This window comes from Lycorma delicatula, chromosome 5 (assembly GCF_047948215.1).
Source record: "Lycorma delicatula isolate Av1 chromosome 5, ASM4794821v1, whole genome shotgun sequence".
NCBI classification, from domain to species: Eukaryota; Metazoa; Arthropoda; class Insecta; order Hemiptera; family Fulgoridae; genus Lycorma; species Lycorma delicatula.
Window position 1 is genome coordinate 72,457,364 of NC_134459.1, and position 21,092 is coordinate 72,478,455.

The 21,092-nt window shown below is 28.2% G+C and overlaps 1 protein-coding gene across 1 annotated transcript in view; it reads left to right on the forward strand.

Moving 5' to 3' along the window:
- The first annotated feature begins 217 nt into the window (after positions 1-217).
- LOC142325077 (salivary peroxidase/catechol oxidase-like) overlaps positions 218-21,092 on the forward strand; it is a 56,888-nt gene continuing 36,013 nt past the window's right edge. The window contains exons 1-2 of the mRNA XM_075366403.1: positions 218-1,161; positions 11,755-12,040. Of these exons, the coding sequence (XP_075222518.1) occupies positions 360-1,161; positions 11,755-12,040 (1,088 nt within the window). The 5' untranslated portion in view covers positions 218-359. The remainder of the gene's footprint in view (positions 1,162-11,754; positions 12,041-21,092) is intronic.

Here is a 21,092-nt window from a genome sequence, read left to right on the forward strand (position 1 = left end):
TATGTAGGTTAAAAAACGCTATTTATTTATTGTTACTATTATCAGGGATATATATCAAGGTAGAACTACTTTATATATATATATATACACACACAAGGTTATGTTGAAATGTTTACTTTTCTCGGAAGACAGCAAACGTAGTGTGGGTTGATTATGTAAATGCTTTATACACCTATAGAGAGCCGATGAGTCGACCTGAAAGGAAAGGAGGGGCAGGGGTATTGGTAAGACTGTTCACCAGACTCTAGCATTCTGCATTTAGCATCCGTGTGTAAAACTGTGCAGCACACGTTATTTAGGTTTAAACCGTACTTAACTTAAACTTTACCGGCCGGCGAAAATTCTTTTACTAAATACACATGTCAAAAGTTTCAGATTTAAAAATCGCGTCGTTACTGTCGCTTTTAATAACATTTTTAATATTATTAAAATGTATAAAAGGGCAACAACAACCGTTTAGGATAGAATTATTTGATGAACAAAAACAGCAGTCGGCTTTAATGATTGAACAAAATAATGTACACTTACAAATACAGAGATTACAACAGCAATTACAAATCGCTACTGAAGCGGCTGTGAGAGAGGCATTATTACAACAACAAAACGCACTGACTAGAAGGTTACAAGAGATGCAATCAGAACAACTAAGATTACAACAAAGATTACAAGAACAGTTAATAGCAGGTTCTAGAGTAAACAGTTTCCCGGTGACTACGACAACAACTCAATTTAGAATAATTAATTTACCTTCGACTCAACAAACACAGAATCAAGTTACACGACAAACAAATCAAAACGGATTCCAACAACAATCAAATACATTTTTTCAATCGACCGTACAACCATCTACACCTGTGCAAACACAGCAACAGCAACAACAAGGACCGCAACAATTTCCAGAAACAAATTTTCAACAGCAATCAACATTTAATAATCAACAATTTCAACAACAGCCATCCCAAACGCAAAATACATTTAATAAACAGCCGTCAACAGTACAATCAGGCCCTCGTTGCAGTACATTAAGTGGTGAGAGTGGTGAATGCCGGCCTCTTGTTAATTGTTTATCTTTTTACGCTGAATTACCAGAATTGAGAAGACAACCGTGCAGGTTAATTCAAGACCAACTTGGAGTTTGCTGCCCTCTACGATCGAAACCAGGTAATAAATACTATTATTTTGTAATTATTATAATTGTATTACTGTATTATTAGTTAAATTACTAGCTAAATTAATCGACCATGCTCAGATTAATTATTCATACTTACGTTATTAGTTGTTTAATTACTTATGTAATCTTAGTTTATTAATTATAATTACTGCTCTTCTATGTTACTGGTCGTTTCAATAACACAGTCTGTAGTATCACTGTTAATCTGGAAGACCCGGATTCAATTACCAATAAGGTTGTAGATTTTAAATTTCCTTGGTGAAAAATATAATTGTTTCTCTAAATATAAACAGTATGCTTAAAATATTACATTTGAATAAATAATATTTTTGTAAAAAAAAAAATTGTATTGAATTGATTAAATATTTTATTTTTAGACATTTATTTGATGAACCTTACTTTAACAAAATTAACGGGTAGGGCTTGTTCGTTTCTCAACATTTAAAATTAACTATGCCCTAATTATATTTTCCATTTAATCGCGTTCAATATTTATGAATGTATTTTTTTTAAATTATTTTGTATATCCTACTTAACAAAAATTGGTAATAATCCTTCTCAAGAAGAGTAATGTTTTTGGATGGTAATTTTAATATTTTTTTGAAACGTTACCTATATTTTAATAAAACAGATAGAAAATCCGCCTCGAATGTATGAGTAACAACGGGAAATATGTATAAAACAAGACAGCTAAAATTAGTAGTCATTATTTTCTTCAAGCCGAAAAACCAACCGTTTGAAACGCATTATGTATATCAAATAGAAATGCTCGAAACATTAAATTTTTATTATTAACTAAAAAAATTTAAAAAATATTTAATAACTGATTTCATTGAATCGTGAACTTTTTTGAAAAATAGTTTGCAATTTGATCTAGGAAAAAAATAACCATATATAATTAAATTAGTAAATATGATTTGAATAATAATTAATGTTACATGAAAAAGTAAAATTATAAATTAAATGCTCACAAAGAATTTCAAAATAATTCGGAATATTATTGATTTACCATAGAGTAAAAATTTATATATTTAAAAATATGAACAGTATTTTTAATAACGTAAAATTTTAAAATGACATTATTTGAAAGTGCGTATGTAATTATCGTTCAGAAATTATACAATAAATACCATGAATCATATCTGGGTCGTAGAAAGATTGTAGAAGAAATAAATAGTAATAATATTAATAATAATCTTGAATTAAATAATAAAAATTAAGATATAGATTTGAAGATAATAAAACAAAAAGACATCGATTGTTTTTGTCTTCAACCTTTAATTATTTCATATATTTTCAAAAATACTGCAATTGAAATGAATTAATTTCAATTAATAGCTAAACGAATTAGTTTAGCTATATAGAATTTATTTTTACTTGAGATTATAATATGTTTTTAATAAAATGTAATTACAGGTGATTCTTAAGTAAATAAAAATAAAACTATAATTTGTTACGAACCTATATTATAACTTTATTTTAAATCTAATTTATAATTTAAATTTAAAACGATGAATAATCACCGGATCTAACACCTTAATTTATTTAAGCTACGTAAAATATAAAGTAAGATTAATTCCAATTTTTTTGAATTAAAAATCTCATCAATTTTAAAGACGGATTGAGTGACAAATCTTAAGATATTTAAAAAATATGATTTTGAATAACTACAATAATATTTGGTAAAAAATAAACCAAAATTTATAAAATATAACTAAAGTAATTGTTCTGATGTAAATGATATAAACGTAGTTAAACGTTATTGTATACTGTAAACCTATTAATAACAAATATTTAAAATAAAAAAAAAACGCAGTTCTGAATTTAGTTTATATTATTGTTGTAAGTTTTTCGAATTGGAAAGACATGTCGTATTATGGCATGGGGGGGGGGAATCAAAATTAATATTACATTCAAACTGTATCTGTGCAATCAGTATATTAATGTTAAAAATTAGGAATAAATCTTGAAATTTAAAACTGAACTAAACTAAACAATGCACGAACAGAAATGTGATTATAAAACCTTTAATAACTGTGATATAGTAACTTGCTTTAGAAGAGAAAATATATGTAAAAAAGAATAGATTCATGTTATTAAAAAAAAAGAGAAATACTGATGCCTTTCAATACTTCAAGTGTAATAGTTTAATATAGAAAAAGCCAAGGTAATGTATAACTGAAAGATTACTTATTTAATGTCATAATTAACGAAAATAAAAATTAACGATAATTTAAAAACCTATAAGCTAATTTCTAATTGCAAAATCTAAACCGGTTTGCTGGGTAGTCTTATAGCGGTCGTAAAAATAATAAAGGATCCCCAGCGTACATTTGAACATAGAACTGGATCCCGGCCAAGAAAAAAGATAATAACATTACAAAACAAACGCGCTAGAAAAATAAAAGAACACTACTACATTTTTTGAACTATACTACAATAAATTTCACAAAGATAGCTTTAGAAAAAAAATCAATTATTTTTTCTTTTTTTTTAATACACTTCAGCGTTGAGAAAAAGTTCGATGTTGAACATGAACTAATGTTTTACTACCAGGAGAAAGAAAGGTTTTACATAAAATTATCTGTTAATCAAACCGATATACCTAAAGATTGTATGAAAATAAAACTAACTTCAAACTAAAATAAAGACAAATATTTATTAGTTAAGTATTACTCCCTAATTTGGCGGACTTCAAAAGGTAGCAATTTAAAGGAGAGTTGGACACTATCATTTGGTTCTTCTGGTACTTTTTTCGAAAAAGTGTCACTGGATATTTGGATAAATACCCAGTTTTGTTTCTTTTTAACAGTATATGAATGCTATTTGATTAAATGTCAAACGGAAAGGATAAGACAAGAATAAGTTTCGTTATGATAATGACGTAAATTCAACCCGATATCTGTGTTTAATGTATTGCATTCGGTTAACTGAGGTTGGTTCTGCGGGTTTATCATGAAAGCACTTTAATTTTTTTTTAATTAAAGTTTTATGAATGTTTCAATTTGCTGATTAACGAACACGATCCCATTGAGTTTCTGTAATTGCGTGGAATTCTACCGGGAATCATCAGGACATGTTGCAATGGACACGCTATGCATATATATGTAACCGACGGTGTAGTACGGCGTTGTAACAAATGTTGTTAGCGTTAAATGCTATACGGATATTATATAGTATTTAACGCTTACGGGAGCATTTAAATAGCGGATAAAAATCACAGGGGAATTACCAAGGTCCCAAGTAAAATCCTACTTCATCAAATTCATGTGGCGTCGCATGGTAGGAACGAGAATCTATTCTAGAAAATAATCGATGCAATTAGAGACTCCTGGTCACCAGAAGTCGCTACGTAGCAAACTACAAGTAAATTATTTCCCTGATCTTTAAGTTGAAATAATCCAGTAGTTCGTAAATTAATGATAATCGCCAGTATCGATAAAAGTTCCGTTTTTTTTTATATATATTTTTTTTAATAGCCGGGTTCATTATACTATGGTTATTTTAATTTTTTAGTTTTGGTGTACTTTATGTAGACCTATAAAAAAACGATGTTCGAATGAAAAATCTATCCTCAAAACAATATAAAAGACCTCTTGATGCAACTAACCAAAAGAATATTGTTTCTACTTCCTTTAGAGAAGTCAAAAGTAGGGATTTTTTAAATAATATTAACAAGCGTGAGCTAAGGTTTTATGTTATGCAGTAGTATAAATGATTCTTTTAACCTAAATTTTCAAACTAGTTTTCTCGAAATTACGCATTGAAAATCAGAATAAATTCAGGCTACATAACATTACCGAAAATGTAACGCTGAATGCAAGTAAAAAGTATCGTGTAACCTGTAGTTAAAAAAATTGTCCTTTAATGTAATGTGGAAGAAACTTCCTACAGGACTACTAGAAAAGGTTTTTTACGAAATAAATTTAAAATAACATCATCAAAGTCAATGCATTTGAACTTGATTGTGGTTGAAACATAAAAAAAAGAAATGAATAAAATAATATGAGTTGACTGAAAACCTATTTCTTTTATGAATTATGTTAAAAACAACTACATAGAAAAATAAAATTATCGTTAACCGCAGTAATTCTAAAAGGATTTATGTTCTTAGTAGGTTATTTTCATTAGTATTTTAAATTAATCTATTTCAAAAAAAGAAAACGTACTGGATGTAAAAAAAATAAAAATGCTAACAAATTTTTTACTTAACAGTAAAAAATTAATTAAAAATTGAGTAAATAATTAATTAACAGATTATTCAATTTAAAAAAAGTAATTAAATCTAATACAACTAAGTCAAGTGCACTTAAAGAAATTCAAATTTTATTTCTACGTCCACATAAATCTCAAATGCTTTTAAATGAATATGAAATAAATTAAAGATTGATTACATGAAGTATTAAAAATAATAACCTAAATAAACCTGAAATGAAACCGTAAACATGGATGTACAGTTTTTCTAAAATGGTGGGCTGGCTATACTTTTTCGTATTCTACTTCTAAAACTAAACAAAAAATATCCTTAGGAAAATGGCAATTTCTTCGTTCTCCGGTTGTCCGTTGATTTATATCTCAAGTTCGGATAGACGAATCACATTAATATTTGGTAAGCGTCTTGGTAATGAAGTTGTAAAACTAGCAAAAACTAAGGACTTAAATACCTTCGCAAATTACAAAATGGCTGCCATGTTTATTTTTCAATCCGTTATATCTTCATAAATATTAGTTTTATCAAAATATATGTTTTTGCTAAAATATTAACCCTTTTATTTGAAACAAAATGACATTTTATTATTTAAAATCGGTTGACAAATAGCCGAGATATGGCAGAAAATTGATGGTAATTTTGTCTGTTTTCATGTCCTCCACTTCACGTTCAATTCGATTAAATATCATTCGTTTTTATTTATTGTTAATTCTAGTATTGTAAATTAGCATCAAATTAAGTAATAATTTTTTTACAATAAATTTAATATTAAACTATTAATAAATAAGTAAAGTTAATAAAATAAATGAATACAGTTATTTATTTTAAATAAATAAATACTCGTAAATTAAGTAATAATTTTCTCACAATAGAATTTAATATTAAATGATTTTATAGTAATTTACAATACTAGAATTAACAATAAATAAAAATAATTAATATTTAATCGAATTGAAGGTGAAGTAAAGGACATGAAAATAGAAACTTACAACATCAATTTTCTGCCATAACTCGGAAAAATTTTTTGCAATTTTTTAAAATAAATTTTAGACCCATTTAAAAATTTTTCCATCAATTAACTGGTATTTAAAATAAATTATATTATTTTTTTTACAAAACCAATTTATAACATTCAATTAATTTAAAAAAAGGGGGAAAAAATACTAATAAAAACTCTGAATTCTATGTATCTTTGTTTAGCCTATCGTATAAGAATAATAATGCACTCAAACAGCTTCATTATCAACCAAATTCTATACATATTATATTTATTTAGTATCGTCACATATTTACTTAAGTCTCAGTAAGATTTATTATTTTTGATGAATTAATATGTATTATAATTATTTAATGTTTAGTAATTGTTGGTTTTGTGATGGTACTCTAATCAAGGTTTTTCAAGGTTCCTAAGACGGTGTTTTAAATTCTTCAAAGCAAATATTACAGAAATTCTTTTCTTTATCTTTAGCCTACCTATTCATTCTTGCGATCTCTACAATGATCTATAAAATTATGAATTGTTCTGATGAAAATATTTATTTATTTATAGTAGAATGGAACCGGCAATTTTAATTCAAAAAGATATATTCCCAAGAAGGATGACCAAGGATTGCCCACTTCTTTCCTTAAATAAATAAATAAATAAATAAAAACGCTATCTTTCTGTACTTCGAGTATTTCATAAAAGGGCATTTATCATGTTAGACGGTTGAAATTTTGGTGATATAGTCTCTTATTCAAACACAACTAACTTAAAAAATATTGGATTTTTAAGAAACTAAATTTAAAGAAAGATTTTTAAAAGGTTCAACAGGATTTTTATGAAAATAAGTTTATCTTGAAATTTATTTTTATATAAAAAAGTAAAAATTAAACAGCATAAACTAACATTTGAAAAAAAAAGTCATTTAATGGTTAAAATTTTGATTGCAGTAATATCCCACATTCAAATAAGGAAATATAAAAAAACTAGGTAAATAATCTGAAAATTAGTCGCAGATTAAAATATTTTTTTTCAATTTAAGTTAAGGTTTTATTAGACAATTTTTATTCTTGAGACTATTGTTTTATTTCAAACATTCGGTATTCAGAAAATCGGTATGTGTATTCACATACGAAATAAAATGATAAATGCTTTGAAAAATGGCGATATCATGATGTAGGCTTATATATTTACTTACAAAAAATTTAGCAGCAAACTGTAATTATTCTATTTGAAATCTTTCTTTCTTTTTTTTTTTTCATTAACTGTGTTCTAATTCTTACCTTAGTAAGAATTAAATAGTTAAACATTAAATAGTTTTATTTAGTTTTACAATTTTTTTTTATCTTATCTTTAATAATCATTTATTATTAAATTCTATGACACTCGAACTATATCCCAAATTGATAAACATGATAAAAGTGATCCTCACAAACTTTAATTCAGAAGTGAAATTCAGAGGCAAACTCTCGGAACCATTTGAGATCAAAACCGGACTGCACCAACGCGATGGACTCTCTCACTGATACTATTCAACTGCGCTCTGTAAATGGTAATGGCTCAATGGCTCAAAAAATGCCACCGGAAAATACAAATAGGCCAAAAATTCAAAACAAACTGTCACGGTTTTGCTGACGACTTGGCACTGCTAAAAAACGACATCGATGAAGCTAAAACACAGACATCAGAACTTCAAATATTACAGATAAAATTGGCCTCAAAATATCATTCGAAAAGATAGAAATTTAGCCCCAAAAACCAACACAATTAAAAGAAGCAAACATAAAGAGTAATAAAATCAAAATTATAGTAACCCAATTTAAATACCAAGAAAAAATAATAACTAACAACCGAAATGAAGAAACGACACTACAAGCAAGAACAAACTACTAAAGTATAAAAATTAACCTGACAAAACTACAGTAAAAAATGTCTATCCATAAACGCAAAAATGAGACACTTACAACGCAGTTATAATACCGGAAGCCACATTTGTAGCAGAAACACTCTTCCATCTGAACGAACAAAGACTGAAAGACTCCAGAAAATCGAAAGAAGAATTAGAAGAACCTGCATCAATAAAAAGTACCAGAAATACGGAAAATGGTGGATCGCGCTCAACAAAACCGTTACAAAGAGTTAGAAACCATCACTGATACCATGCGACTAGGATTCTTGATACTGAGGAGACTAGGACTCTTTGGACATATAATGAGGATGCAAGATTCAAGACTTCTGAAACAGCTGGTACAATACAATCTCGACTCGAAAAATACCAATACAGGATGCAGATGGATCAGAGAAATAAGACAGGATGTAAAGGAAACTGGCCTTACCCCAGAAGACACCACAGACAAGATAAAATTAAACGAAAAAAAACAAGTACAGAAACGCTTCGTACTCACAAGAAAAAAATTCACAACACGAAAATTTTCGACACCAGAAAAGGCACGCGATCGAAACGTATAAAAAAGTACTGAGAGAACCGCAAGGCCCGAAAAGTCCCTTCGAAGAGACTTGGATAACGGACTGACTAAAATGATCCTAAGTGGTCATAAAAGATGAAATTCATAAAGCAGTTGTTTTTTATAATAAAATTGCTAAAATTACAAAACATTACTAAAATTACTAAATGACGAAAAATAAAACAATAACTAACAAAAAATTAATTTTCAGTTCATTAAAACCAGGTTTTAATATTAAAACCCACCGGGTTGGTCTTGTGGTTAACGCGTCTTCCCAAATCAGCTGATTTGGAAGTCGAGAGTTCCAGCGTTCAAGTCCTAGTAAAGCCAGTTGTTTTTACATGGTTTTGAATACTAAATCGTGGATACCGGTGTTCTTTGATGGTTGGGTTTCAATTAACCACACATCTCAGGAATGGTCGAACTGAGAATGTACAAGACTACACTTCATTTACACTCATACATATCATCCTCTGAAGAATTATCTAAACGGTAGTTACCGGAGGCTAAAAAACAGGGAAAAGAAAAAAAAAAGGTTTTAATATTAAAATAAGTAACTTAATTGAATCCGGAAAATGGCAAATGTCAGAAAATGGGAAGAAGACTTCAAAATCTTTTCAAATTCCGCAAAATTTGCGGTCTTTCCATCCACTAATATTTTTATGTTTGGAAGTAATGATAAAAAGAGGTAAATAAAACAAATTATTTCTTGTTTGAAAAAAAATTTTATCATGTAAATATCGCATAATTCGTCGAATCTTTACGTAGTATTTTATTTTTGGAATTTATTTTTGTAAAAACCAAGCGGATTTATATCTTCCTTTAATGATTAACTACTACTATTTTTTAAAGCTGTTATTTATAGTCATAAGTAAAAAGTTAGTGACTATAATACTTCAATTAACGATTAGTCACGACGTTCAAACATAATTTCAAAATATTAATGTCGTGAAGGACACACAGTAAAGCGTCGCCAATTTGTTTAGTTTTTATTTATTTGTTTATTTTTTTAATAAATACAATACGTTGAACCGAAAATTTATTTAATTTTCCTTCAACTTGGGTATAAACACGCGATAGCATGTGTATCTATAATATTACTGCATGAGATTAAGCTCTGAAACCTTGGTACGAGGAACATTTGCTCTATGATACAAATAATATTTGCGATACTTATAATATTCCGATTTGAAGTAAGCAAGAATTACACGTTCGCTAACTGAATGCATACAGACAGTGCACTTTTAAATTTTTTAGTAAAAATTATAAACACAAAGATTTATCATTATAACTCATAAACATATTATTGTGGCACAATACAATATTTCACCAAATATAATACTTTGTGAAAACTGATATTTTTCACAAGATAATAAATTACAGTTTTGATGTCATTAATAACGAATGTGTAAACCATTTCTCACCAAGTAAACAAAGGTCAATCTTAGATAAATAGTATAATTGACAACAACATCTACATCTAATTATAGTGCAAAAATTAAAAATTAGTATTTTTACCGCTTACATTGATAATGACATGGGCGCGCGCGCGCGCACACACACACACACACCATACAAGGAAGTAATTTGGGGAAGTAATTTTATGATTTTTAATTCAAAACCTTATTTACATTAGTTTCTTTGATTACTCTATATTTATCAGTTTAAATATTTGATTTCTAAATCAAATGTTTTTAATATAAGAAGAAAAATTCTTCTGGTAGAGAGGTCAGTATGTTCATCGCATTTTACAGCTAGTAAAACACAAGTTAAAAAATGACTTATTCAATGGCTGACTACCTCAGTAAAGATTAAATAAGTGTCAAAACTGAGTTCATTGAAAATTAGTCCATTAAGTTAAAAACTTTAGCTGGTTTGCACTGTACACAAACTTACAATAATGATTAGAACTTAGTGATTTGCCAATTTGAAAATATCTGCATTTAAAGTACTGTAGAACATAGACGTGCTCCAAGAATGAAAAGAAAATGGTTGTCAGAGGATATTTTTAAATCTCTTTTCTCCAAACTGTTTCACTATATCTTCATCGCAGTCAAAATCAAAGTTGTCTTCTTCTTCATTCCGTAAAAAACTAAACTATAAGATCACTTTTAACTTCATACATCATTTCAACAATGGCCACCCTGGCTTATACTGAAATCTATATAATCTCTGGCCACCGAGATTCAAGTATATGCTTCAAACACATTTCATTATAACTCACAAACATATTATTGTAGCATAATGCAATATTACATCAACAAATATAATACTTTGTGATAACTGATATTTTTAGAATTAAAACTGATGATAACTAATAAATTATATACATTTCTAAATAGGAGCAATTTTACAGCAATCTTAAAAATCTCATCTTAGAGTTCCCCCCATTTCACTAGTTAGACTTCTGAGATGAGATTTGACAAAAAAAAACTTGAAAACAAAACAAATTCATATGTATTATTTAAATTAAACGACTTTACAACAGGCATTTTAATTGTGTTTAACCAGTCAATTTTCTCCAATTACAATTAGATTCCATTAAGAAAAGCATGGTGATGGTATCAATTGTCAAATTCAATTATGAGTAACTCAAACTGAATAGATTTAATTTAGCTGGAGAGATACTTTTTTAGTTTTAACAATAACAGATATAAATTCCAAGAATTAATGTGTTTTTGATTTTACTTGTAGTTGATACATTAGTTTGGAGGTAATGGTGAAAAGTTCCATCAACGGTTTTAAACATTTTTGTTTTGGCAGTAAAAGCAGCAATTAAAATTATTTACTAGTTAAATGTGAAAACCAAATTTGATTTTTTTTTAAAATATGATTTTTTAGTTATTATAATTCTCTTCTTACTCTATGATGTAAATCTGTTATTAAAATGCATGCATAAACTATATTTATTCACTTTTTTTTACAGTCAATTTTGGTGGATTGAATAGCGGTGTATTAGTTCCTCCACCTCCTCCACAAGTTGTTATTCCACCATTCACCCCGCTACAATTAAATCAAGCTGCATCAATCGCTGTACGGCAGTTACAACAGAGACTGCAATTTGCACAAACATTATTTCAGAATAGAATTATTGTATCGCCAAATACACCAGCTGCATCTCATCAAGAATTTTTTCCAACAACTAATGCAACCCTTAAACAGGGTGAATTAGCACAGAAAAATGTTGATGCAAGTGTGGACCTCGTTAATGAGTAAGTAAAAATAAATTTTTTATAACCAAAGAGATTCATTATCATGGATAGACATAATTAATTTCTTTTTTGATTATATAATGCAGCGTAGTAACTACTTTGTCATATTACATAAGTGTCAGTTTTTAAATGAAATATTTTGAAAATCATTATATTACATGTTTTTCAAATGTAATGTAATGGTATGTTATTCAAATAAATGATTTATTTTTAACTTTACGTAGAAGAAGAGACTTACATTGTTGGTCTCTTCATTTGGTCAATTTATTTATGAATGACAGGCATTAATATCAGTACATTAATATTATTTAGTGCAAAATTAATGAAGTCAGTTGTTGCAAAGAACAGTTGTGTAAAATGTCTTAGAGACAATATTTTAAAATTGTAATCATACAATTATATCTATTTATTTTCATCATAATTGTGATTTTTAATCTAATTAAATAAAAAAAAACAATTTATTGAATAACATGGTGGAAAGGTAATAATACTTTATAATTAAAAACTACTTTCAAATTACATAGCTTTAGTTCTAACAAAGGATCTTTTGGAGCTAATTACACAGTTCCCTCTTCAGTGAAGTTGTCAGTGGTACTATTTAAGGACAGGTGCCATTTAGAACACTGCCACCAATTATTATAATTAAACTGTTTAATTTAGCACAGTTAGGTTCTTTGGAATTTTTATGTAATTTGAAAGCGAGTTGTTTATAATTTTAATAATAAAAAAAAAAAAATGTTCACTTTCAGTTTTATTCATAGAAAATATCAATGTCTTCTTCCAAATATCTTCTAAATAATAATGTGGTTGTCAATGGTAATATAGCTTTTCTAATCACAGACAAGGATAAATTTAAGATTTTTTAATTAGATAAATTTCATTTCTTAGGTTATTAGATTTTGTTTATAAAGTGTATAAACAGCTTATCATAAGGCTATTAAATATCTGTATTAATATGAACTCATTTTTTTAAGAAACTGTCAGTTTAAAAGTTAATATATTTACACATATTAATCTGAGATACTAAGATATGTGTGTCTAATGTAAATTTCATTGTGCTACATTTCAAAAAGAAATAAAATCATTGTCAAAATAACATAAGGCTAGGAATTTGTAAAGCAAACAAATTTTTGAAAGAAATTCAAAGTTATGTATTCACCAGAAATAACTGCATAACTTTAATGTAACAGATGAATCATAAACTTTATGTTTTTTAGTGTTTGTTTCATCTTTCTTGATAAAGTAAAATATTTTCAGAAAATCTGGTTCTGTAAAATAAGCTATGCATTAGCAAATAGAGTATTAATATCGATCTGTAAAGAAAACAGATCATTTTTTTTTTATTTCTATTTTTATTTATGTATCACCAATTTTACCCATCTTGAATAAGCAGCACTTCAACTAAATTCAGAGTTTACACTATGCTAAATTACTAAAAATATTTTTTAAATACATGAAGGTAAATAAAGAAACAATTTAAGTATGTAGAATCTAAGTTAAAGGTGTAAAATCATTGTTACATTTAATATATACTATGTTTATACTAAATATATTTGGTTTATCTCATCAATTATGAGTAGATATTTTCACTAAAAGCAAAAAAAAGTCATGTGATAACACGATGATTATATTCTAAAAAAAATTTCACTATTGGAATTATTTTTGTGTTAAAACAACTACATTTATCATGCTAATATATATTTATTAAGAAAGTTAACTAAGGAGAGGAGATAAAGTTGTATAAATCAATGTTAGATTGTCATGCAATGAAAAAACTTACTGTTATGAGTTATAAGAATGGAAGGTTTCATTGTCAAAAAAAACACAAAAAGAAATACATGATTTATAAATGTGAGGTGTGTAAATACCAGAGAGAAAAAAGATAGTGTTCAAGAGAGAGTGGGCAAGACACAACATGACAGATAAAGAACTATATACTATTTCATAAAACAATATCATACTACAACTGTAAATTTTCCTCACTACTACTAACAACTGTTGTTATGCATGTAACTTTTAAAATTATATGATGATGGTGGTGGTGGTGGTTCTTTGTGAATTAATACAAGCAGAATAATTTTATGAGTAAAAAGTGACCATGAAATGAATATTCTTAGATTAAAAAATGAAGTAAAGATAACAACAGTGTCCATTACACGTAAACCAGAATAATTATTAATATAGAAAAGTAAAATAAGTAAATTTTAATAATTAATTAGTAAATCAATAAAAAAAGTCTTGCATTTTGTTTCAATATAAAGTAACAGCATTAAACACATTACAACACATTAAGGAAAAAATAATGAAAGAAGTTTAAATAACATGATTGAAAATTAGAGAAACAATTCTCTGTATAAGAAAATTATTACAAGTAAACCTATATGAGAAATCTAATTCAAGGTTAAAGTAAATGATGTAAGTAAAAACTAATAATAAAAAGAATCAGCTGGTAATTTATTATAAATATATTTACTAATTAAATGGATAGATTCAAAGGATTATGTATGGTATTCCCTGTTTGTAAATTATAATTCTGATATTTTCACTATTACATTTTATTAATTCATAACAGGATTTAAAGTCAATGTCGATATTTAATCATTTTATTAATAAGTTACATTAATTATTCTCTAACACACCATTTAAAGTTCTCTTAATAGGAAATAGAATTATAAAGATGATCATTTAAGTTATAAAAATAATGATTTAAGACAAAATATAGACAGATAATAATGATAAGTTTTACAATTCACTGTCATTGAAAAAAGTCTACTTCATAATGTTTTTTTTATAAAATCTAATATTTCACATAGTTTGTTCTAGATCCATATATATATTTTTTTTTTTTCCAAAATTTGCTACTGCCTAAATTTTAATTTCCCCAAATTCAAATTGTAAGTGTGTGTGCGTGTGTGCAACGCACATATGTAAGAAAGGGATCTAAATAGGAAATCATTTCTTTAAAAACATTATCATTAGAACTACACTATCTATAAACACTATTTGAGACTTAATTTAAAAAGTAATTCATTTTCTTAGTATGTGGAATTATATTATTACATAGATAGTCTATAGAAATAAATTATATTTTCCAGATGTCTATTATAGCTCGTGATTGATTCTATGTTCAGTAGATATTTTGATAGTATAATTAATAGTTTATTTTTTTTACTACTATGCTCTGAAACACATTTTAAAGAAATATATCACTCATTAATATGAAAGGAAATTGTTTAATACTTAATAATATGAAAGCGTTAACAAATATATTGAATAAATAAAAATTGTGGATTAAAAACCAAAAAAGAAATAAAATGGAAATAAGGGATGAGATAATCAACTAGAGATTGGACATTATTAGGAATATGTGAAATTATGTGAAAGAATGTTAGGATGTGATGTAGCTTTACATAATGAAGAGTGACGTGATTGTGTATGGTAGAACAGAATAGAAAGAGTGGGAATAGAGAAGCCATGCTTGTCAGAAATGATTAGAAAAAGGAGGAGGAATATTTAGGATATGTCATACAGCTTATGATAAGACATAATAGCTTACTTCAGTCAATCCTTGAAGGTGCTACAAAAAAGAAAAATAGTAGGGACTGACCTAGGATGGAATACATTAATCAAATACAAAATGGCATTGGATGCAGAACCTATGCTTAGCTCAAGAGAATGTCTGACCAAAGAGAGGTTTGGAGAGCTACTGCCAACCTATCTATGGATTGATAACAAAAAAAATTCATAATTTCATATTATTCAGGTGTGTTCAGGTCTTTGTATTTATGAGATATACATATATATACATATTATATACATATAATGTATGTAATTTGTCCTGTTTCAATAAGGTAATTTGATTCCATTGCAATGTACAGTGGACTTTTTGTAATTTTTTGTTGTCTAGGAAGTCTGTCTGATGTGATATTTAGTGCAATCACTGTAGTTTAATTCAAATTAATCATTATTGCTGTGGCTTTTTTGTGTTTGAATTATATTTTGTCAGTTGGTGATAACTTACACATGGTGGAAATTAATCTTACAGAGTGAAATGAAAACTTGGATTATATATAAATGACTTGAGCCTTGGATAGAGACAATGGAGATAAAACTACAATAACCTGTTAACTAGAAGAAGAACTGAGCAACTGAGTAAAAATTGCATATGAGAGAAACACTGATTGCGTTTCTGGAAAACTAAAGAAAAAAAGATTTTGGGGATTAAGACAAAAAGGATGGATAAAAAACAAAACAGTAAAGCTGGTATTTAATTGTTATCAACTTGTAGGAGATAACTGGGATACACAAGAAAAAGGTGATAAAACAGATAAGGAAGAACTGGGAGAAACAGAAAGAGAATTGTCCTCAGCAAGAGATAGAGGAGAAGGAGATAAGGGATAGATGAAAGTGGAGGCTGTTTATAAGACATAGATCAATCAACTGAACACAAAGGAGAATAGACTAATAGAAGAAAAACAAAACTGTATGAAGTTTAATTTACGATGTTTATTTTATATGTTTATTAAATTTATTAATAAAATATTAATAAGTTTATTATTTAAATTTTAAATTTTACTAAATTTATTTTAGTAATATATCAATCAAGCTGGCACACATATTTTAATTAGGAGGATCGATAGATTAAATGATCACTGAAACTTTATCATAAATTCAACCAAGACTAGCTAATCAAGAAGCCAGCAGGTTAAAGATATGCTACACCAATTGGGTAATCGTTATGGTTGATGGTGTTTGATATTTGGATTACAATTTAATTATTATCAACAGTTAACTTTTTATTTATTGAAAAATCGATAGATAAGTCTTCCACATTAAATAAAATAAGAAGCTGACATAAACACATGAAAAAATATGTTGCTAAATGATCCAGAAAAAAATGATAATATTAAAACCTAAATCACTAAAATAAATACTTAAAAAATTTACATTAAAATATATCACTATGATAAAATGTCTTATAAAAAGTTTATACACTACATAAAAGAAGTATATAATATTTTCAATATAGGTAATTTCCTTGACTTGTGAATTGTAGAACTGTATAAAAGAAAGAAATATCATTCTGTAATATTAAACAAATACTGATATCTTTATTTAAAGGCAATGATTCAGTTATATATTAAAAATAATTTACAATAGAAATAAATTCTATAAGTATTCTTTGTCCTTCATTTGAATAGGAACATTTTCTTAATTTGTTTCTAACCTTTAAATAAAAATTAATGGCATAATAACTAAAGATATTATACACCAATGCCATTAACAAAGCCACATACATCCAATGCCAATGTAACAATCCAATTCTCGTTATTCTTTCAAATTGATAATTAATTACTATCTCCTTATATGTTAAGTAATATTTTTTAGTTAATCAATCTTTTATAGAGGAAATGTGTAAATTACATTAAGTTGTGATTGTTGTATATTGTTTCTTTCTAAATTTTCACCATAAAAAGGATGTAATGATTAATTCTGAAAAAAATAAATATATTAACAAAGAATTAAATATATAAGTATCTATAAATGATGATGAGCAGGTAAATTCATATGCTAGTCCAGATGTTTCTATGGTGCATTTGTAGGATAACTGAAGAGACATGACTGTTCAAGATCAGTCAGGATTCTTTAGTTATTTTTATCCCTTGATTGTGTAAAAACATTAAACAAGTTATGTTGTGTTATTTGCTAAGCCAAATGTATTGTTATTTGAATCTGATGACAAATGGTGTATAGCTTATGAAATTGTAAAATTTTTATTTTTGAAATTTAAATAAGTTTTCAGGGAACAGAAATAATTTAATATTAACAAAAATATCAATAAAAATAAATAATGATAATAATTCAATTCAAATAAACTTTATAGTATGGAATTCTGATTATTCCAATGTAATTAGTATTAACAGAAATGTTTGTAAATATTGAAAAGAATTTATTACACTGAGCATTAAATACGAGTGTTCAAAAAGTGATGTAACCTTATGGGAAAATGAGTAAGTTACAGTAGTTGTTGAAAGGGGCCTCCAGGTCATAGTGTTGTTGGCTGTATTAGCGGTAGCATTGTCCTGTTGAAACCACATTTACTCTAGCCAGTCTGCAGGTATAATGTTTACAAATTGTTGCACCATCTGTATGTAGCACTTATTGTTCACTGTACGTTAAAGAGTGCCATGAAGATTCACCTACATGAAATTGCACACTAGATACCCACTTTTTGTTTGTGCAGAGGAAACTCATGCAGCTGATGTGGATTTTCTGTACCAAATGCATGAATTCTGTCTGTGCTTTTACGTATCCATCGTGGTGGAACCATACCTCATCAGACCAAAACCAATCATCGAGTTCTTTCCTATCTGACATTACAGATCACATGAACCATTACAGAAAGCTACATATTTTTCAGTGTCTGCAGGTAACAACTCGTGAACAACATGAATTCTGTATGGATGCATCTTTAAACACTTGCACATTAGTAGTTTGGCACTACTAATTGGTCTCTCCATTAGACCAATCTGGCTAGATGTGCGTCGCACAGACTTCTTGGGACTAACAGAATACACAGCTTGCACGTTGATCAACTTTTCTGGTTTTAGCATTTTCAGTTGACACTTCTGACTGCATCTGCCACATTCTCTATCTCTTGGAACATGTTACACAGCTGCTTGATGGACTTGTTTGGTGCATCTGCACCATACTTTTCTGTGAAAGCATTCTGAGTCTGGGCATAACTGGCACATCTAAAGTATTGAGAGACAATGAATATTTTCTGTTGCACTGTGATAAGGAAACATCTTTCATAAGATTGTGTCATTTTTGAACATTCTGTACTGTGGTATGTAAGAATTTATCAATTTATTACCACTGGTAGTCTAGATATATTAACACACTAGTTCTACCAAATCAAACAAATTTAATATAATTAATTGTGTGAATTTACATAAATTAAACAAACACCTGGTAGATCAACTTAGATCAATAAATTGAAACAAAGTAATAATTTGTCAATTGTTTTGAAATAATAAATATGAATTATGTTGACTGATATTTAATAAATCAAAAATGTTAACTTTTCAAAATTTTTATGTAAAAAATCTTTTATATAATGTACTCAACAAAAAAAAAATCACTTATTTTTAAGAAGTAATAATGTTATCATTATTAAATACCAGACAATAGAACTGTCTTCACATAAATCAACAAAACACTTGAATGGTTGAGAGAAAGGGTCTTATATGTTTCTGCTGTCTTTTCTATTAAATTATTGGTGATTCATTTTTAATAAATTTCTCTTTAATTTATTTAAAATGAAAATTAAAAGAAATCTTTTACAGAACCAGTTTTACTTGTGATGAATTTGTAAGTAATACCGGTAAAAGAAACTCAATTTTTCTTAAAAAGAAAAATTTTAACTTTTTTAATTTTTTTAAAAAGTACTGAAATAATTTCCTTTAATGCTACCTAAATATTTTTCTTTTGTTTTATTTAGTAACACCACATATTTATTTTACTCTTATTTTATATATTTATTACTTTTAGATATTAGTTTGAATTTTAAGCATTGCTCTGATCAAAAATTTATAATAGTTGTGCTTTATGTTACCAAGCAAACAGTAGAACAGTTTCTATTTTCACAAACATTTACCCATTTCTATATTATGTATCATTACAATTGGCCTGAATAAAAACAGTAAACTGAATTAAAATAAAATACAGATTTAAAAGTAGTTGTAAATAATCGGAAGAATGTTAAAAACTGCAAATACATATTTCTTAAGCTTACCTAGATAATTTTTTCATTTTTGAAATACTATGAAGTATGAAACATGTATGAAGGATGAAGTGTTTTATGTTTTGATTAATTGAGAAATTTTGGAAAAGAATTTTTGTATTATGTTGTTAGCATCATGAAGGATCAAACTATTAATTGTCTAATCAAAACCTTGGTACCTAAGAACACAAAAAATCTGGGAGTAATGATCATAAAATTGCTTATTAATAGTCTTAATAATTATTAAAATATTTTAGGTATTATTATTATTTTTTGGTAATTTATACATTTCATAAATGTATCGGCTTGGTTTTCTTGGCATTTCTCCCGCCACCACCCCATTCGGTTGCCCTAAAGCATAAGACCAAATGTCTGTGCCCCAAACAGCTACTGAGCCACGAAAAGTTTAGCGACCAGTGTCCTAACTAGTTCCTAGAGCTAACCTAAAAGCATGAGCGGAATAAGCGTGGTACCATACACCAGTCACTTGCGTGTCCCACTACCCACTTGTCATATATCACTAAAATGGGTAGGTGCACCCTGTCAACTACTAAAACATATATGACTATCGATAATTAATTTATCTCATCAAAGACAGCGATTCACTGCTACGCCTAGGCCACTGAATGCCAACAAGTACCTGTCCACCATTAAAGTGTTTGGAGCCATAATCTGGCTGGTAGCCAGTCATATCTCTCGGTTAGCTTCCTACAGTAGCACGGTAGGAGACTTCTCCCTTAGGTAAACTACTGTTGTCGGTTGAATAAAGCAACCGTATCAAGGAACTCCCACGTGGTCCAACAATGTGGTTTTTGCCACATTGACTCGCTGCTTGTGAGTGACCAATTTTCCTTTTGACCTCTAAGTTTCAGGGTGGCCTGAGTTCTGGCGTCCCCACGAGCTAGGTAGTTGAATATCATGTGTTTGTTTGCCTGGACCTCCCCGCAGATGCACAGCTCATCAGCTGCCAGGTGGAATCGAAACAAATATTGGTTTAAATTTACATGGTTGGAGAGTGCTGGGACTCCCACTGCCCTTAAAACAAAGGAGAAGCATACCATCCTCTCAGATCCTGTAAAAATCGATACAAGGACCTTCCTTTAATCGTGGCGTGCCATTCTTGCTGCCATGCTTCCATCGTGGGGCTGTAAAGCCTTCTCCACAGGTGGGAGATGGGCAACTGTTCAAAATTTAGAACTGGTGCATTGAAGTCACCGTTCCACTTTGGTAAAGGCCTGGCTCGAAACCGCATCCCAAATACCTCGG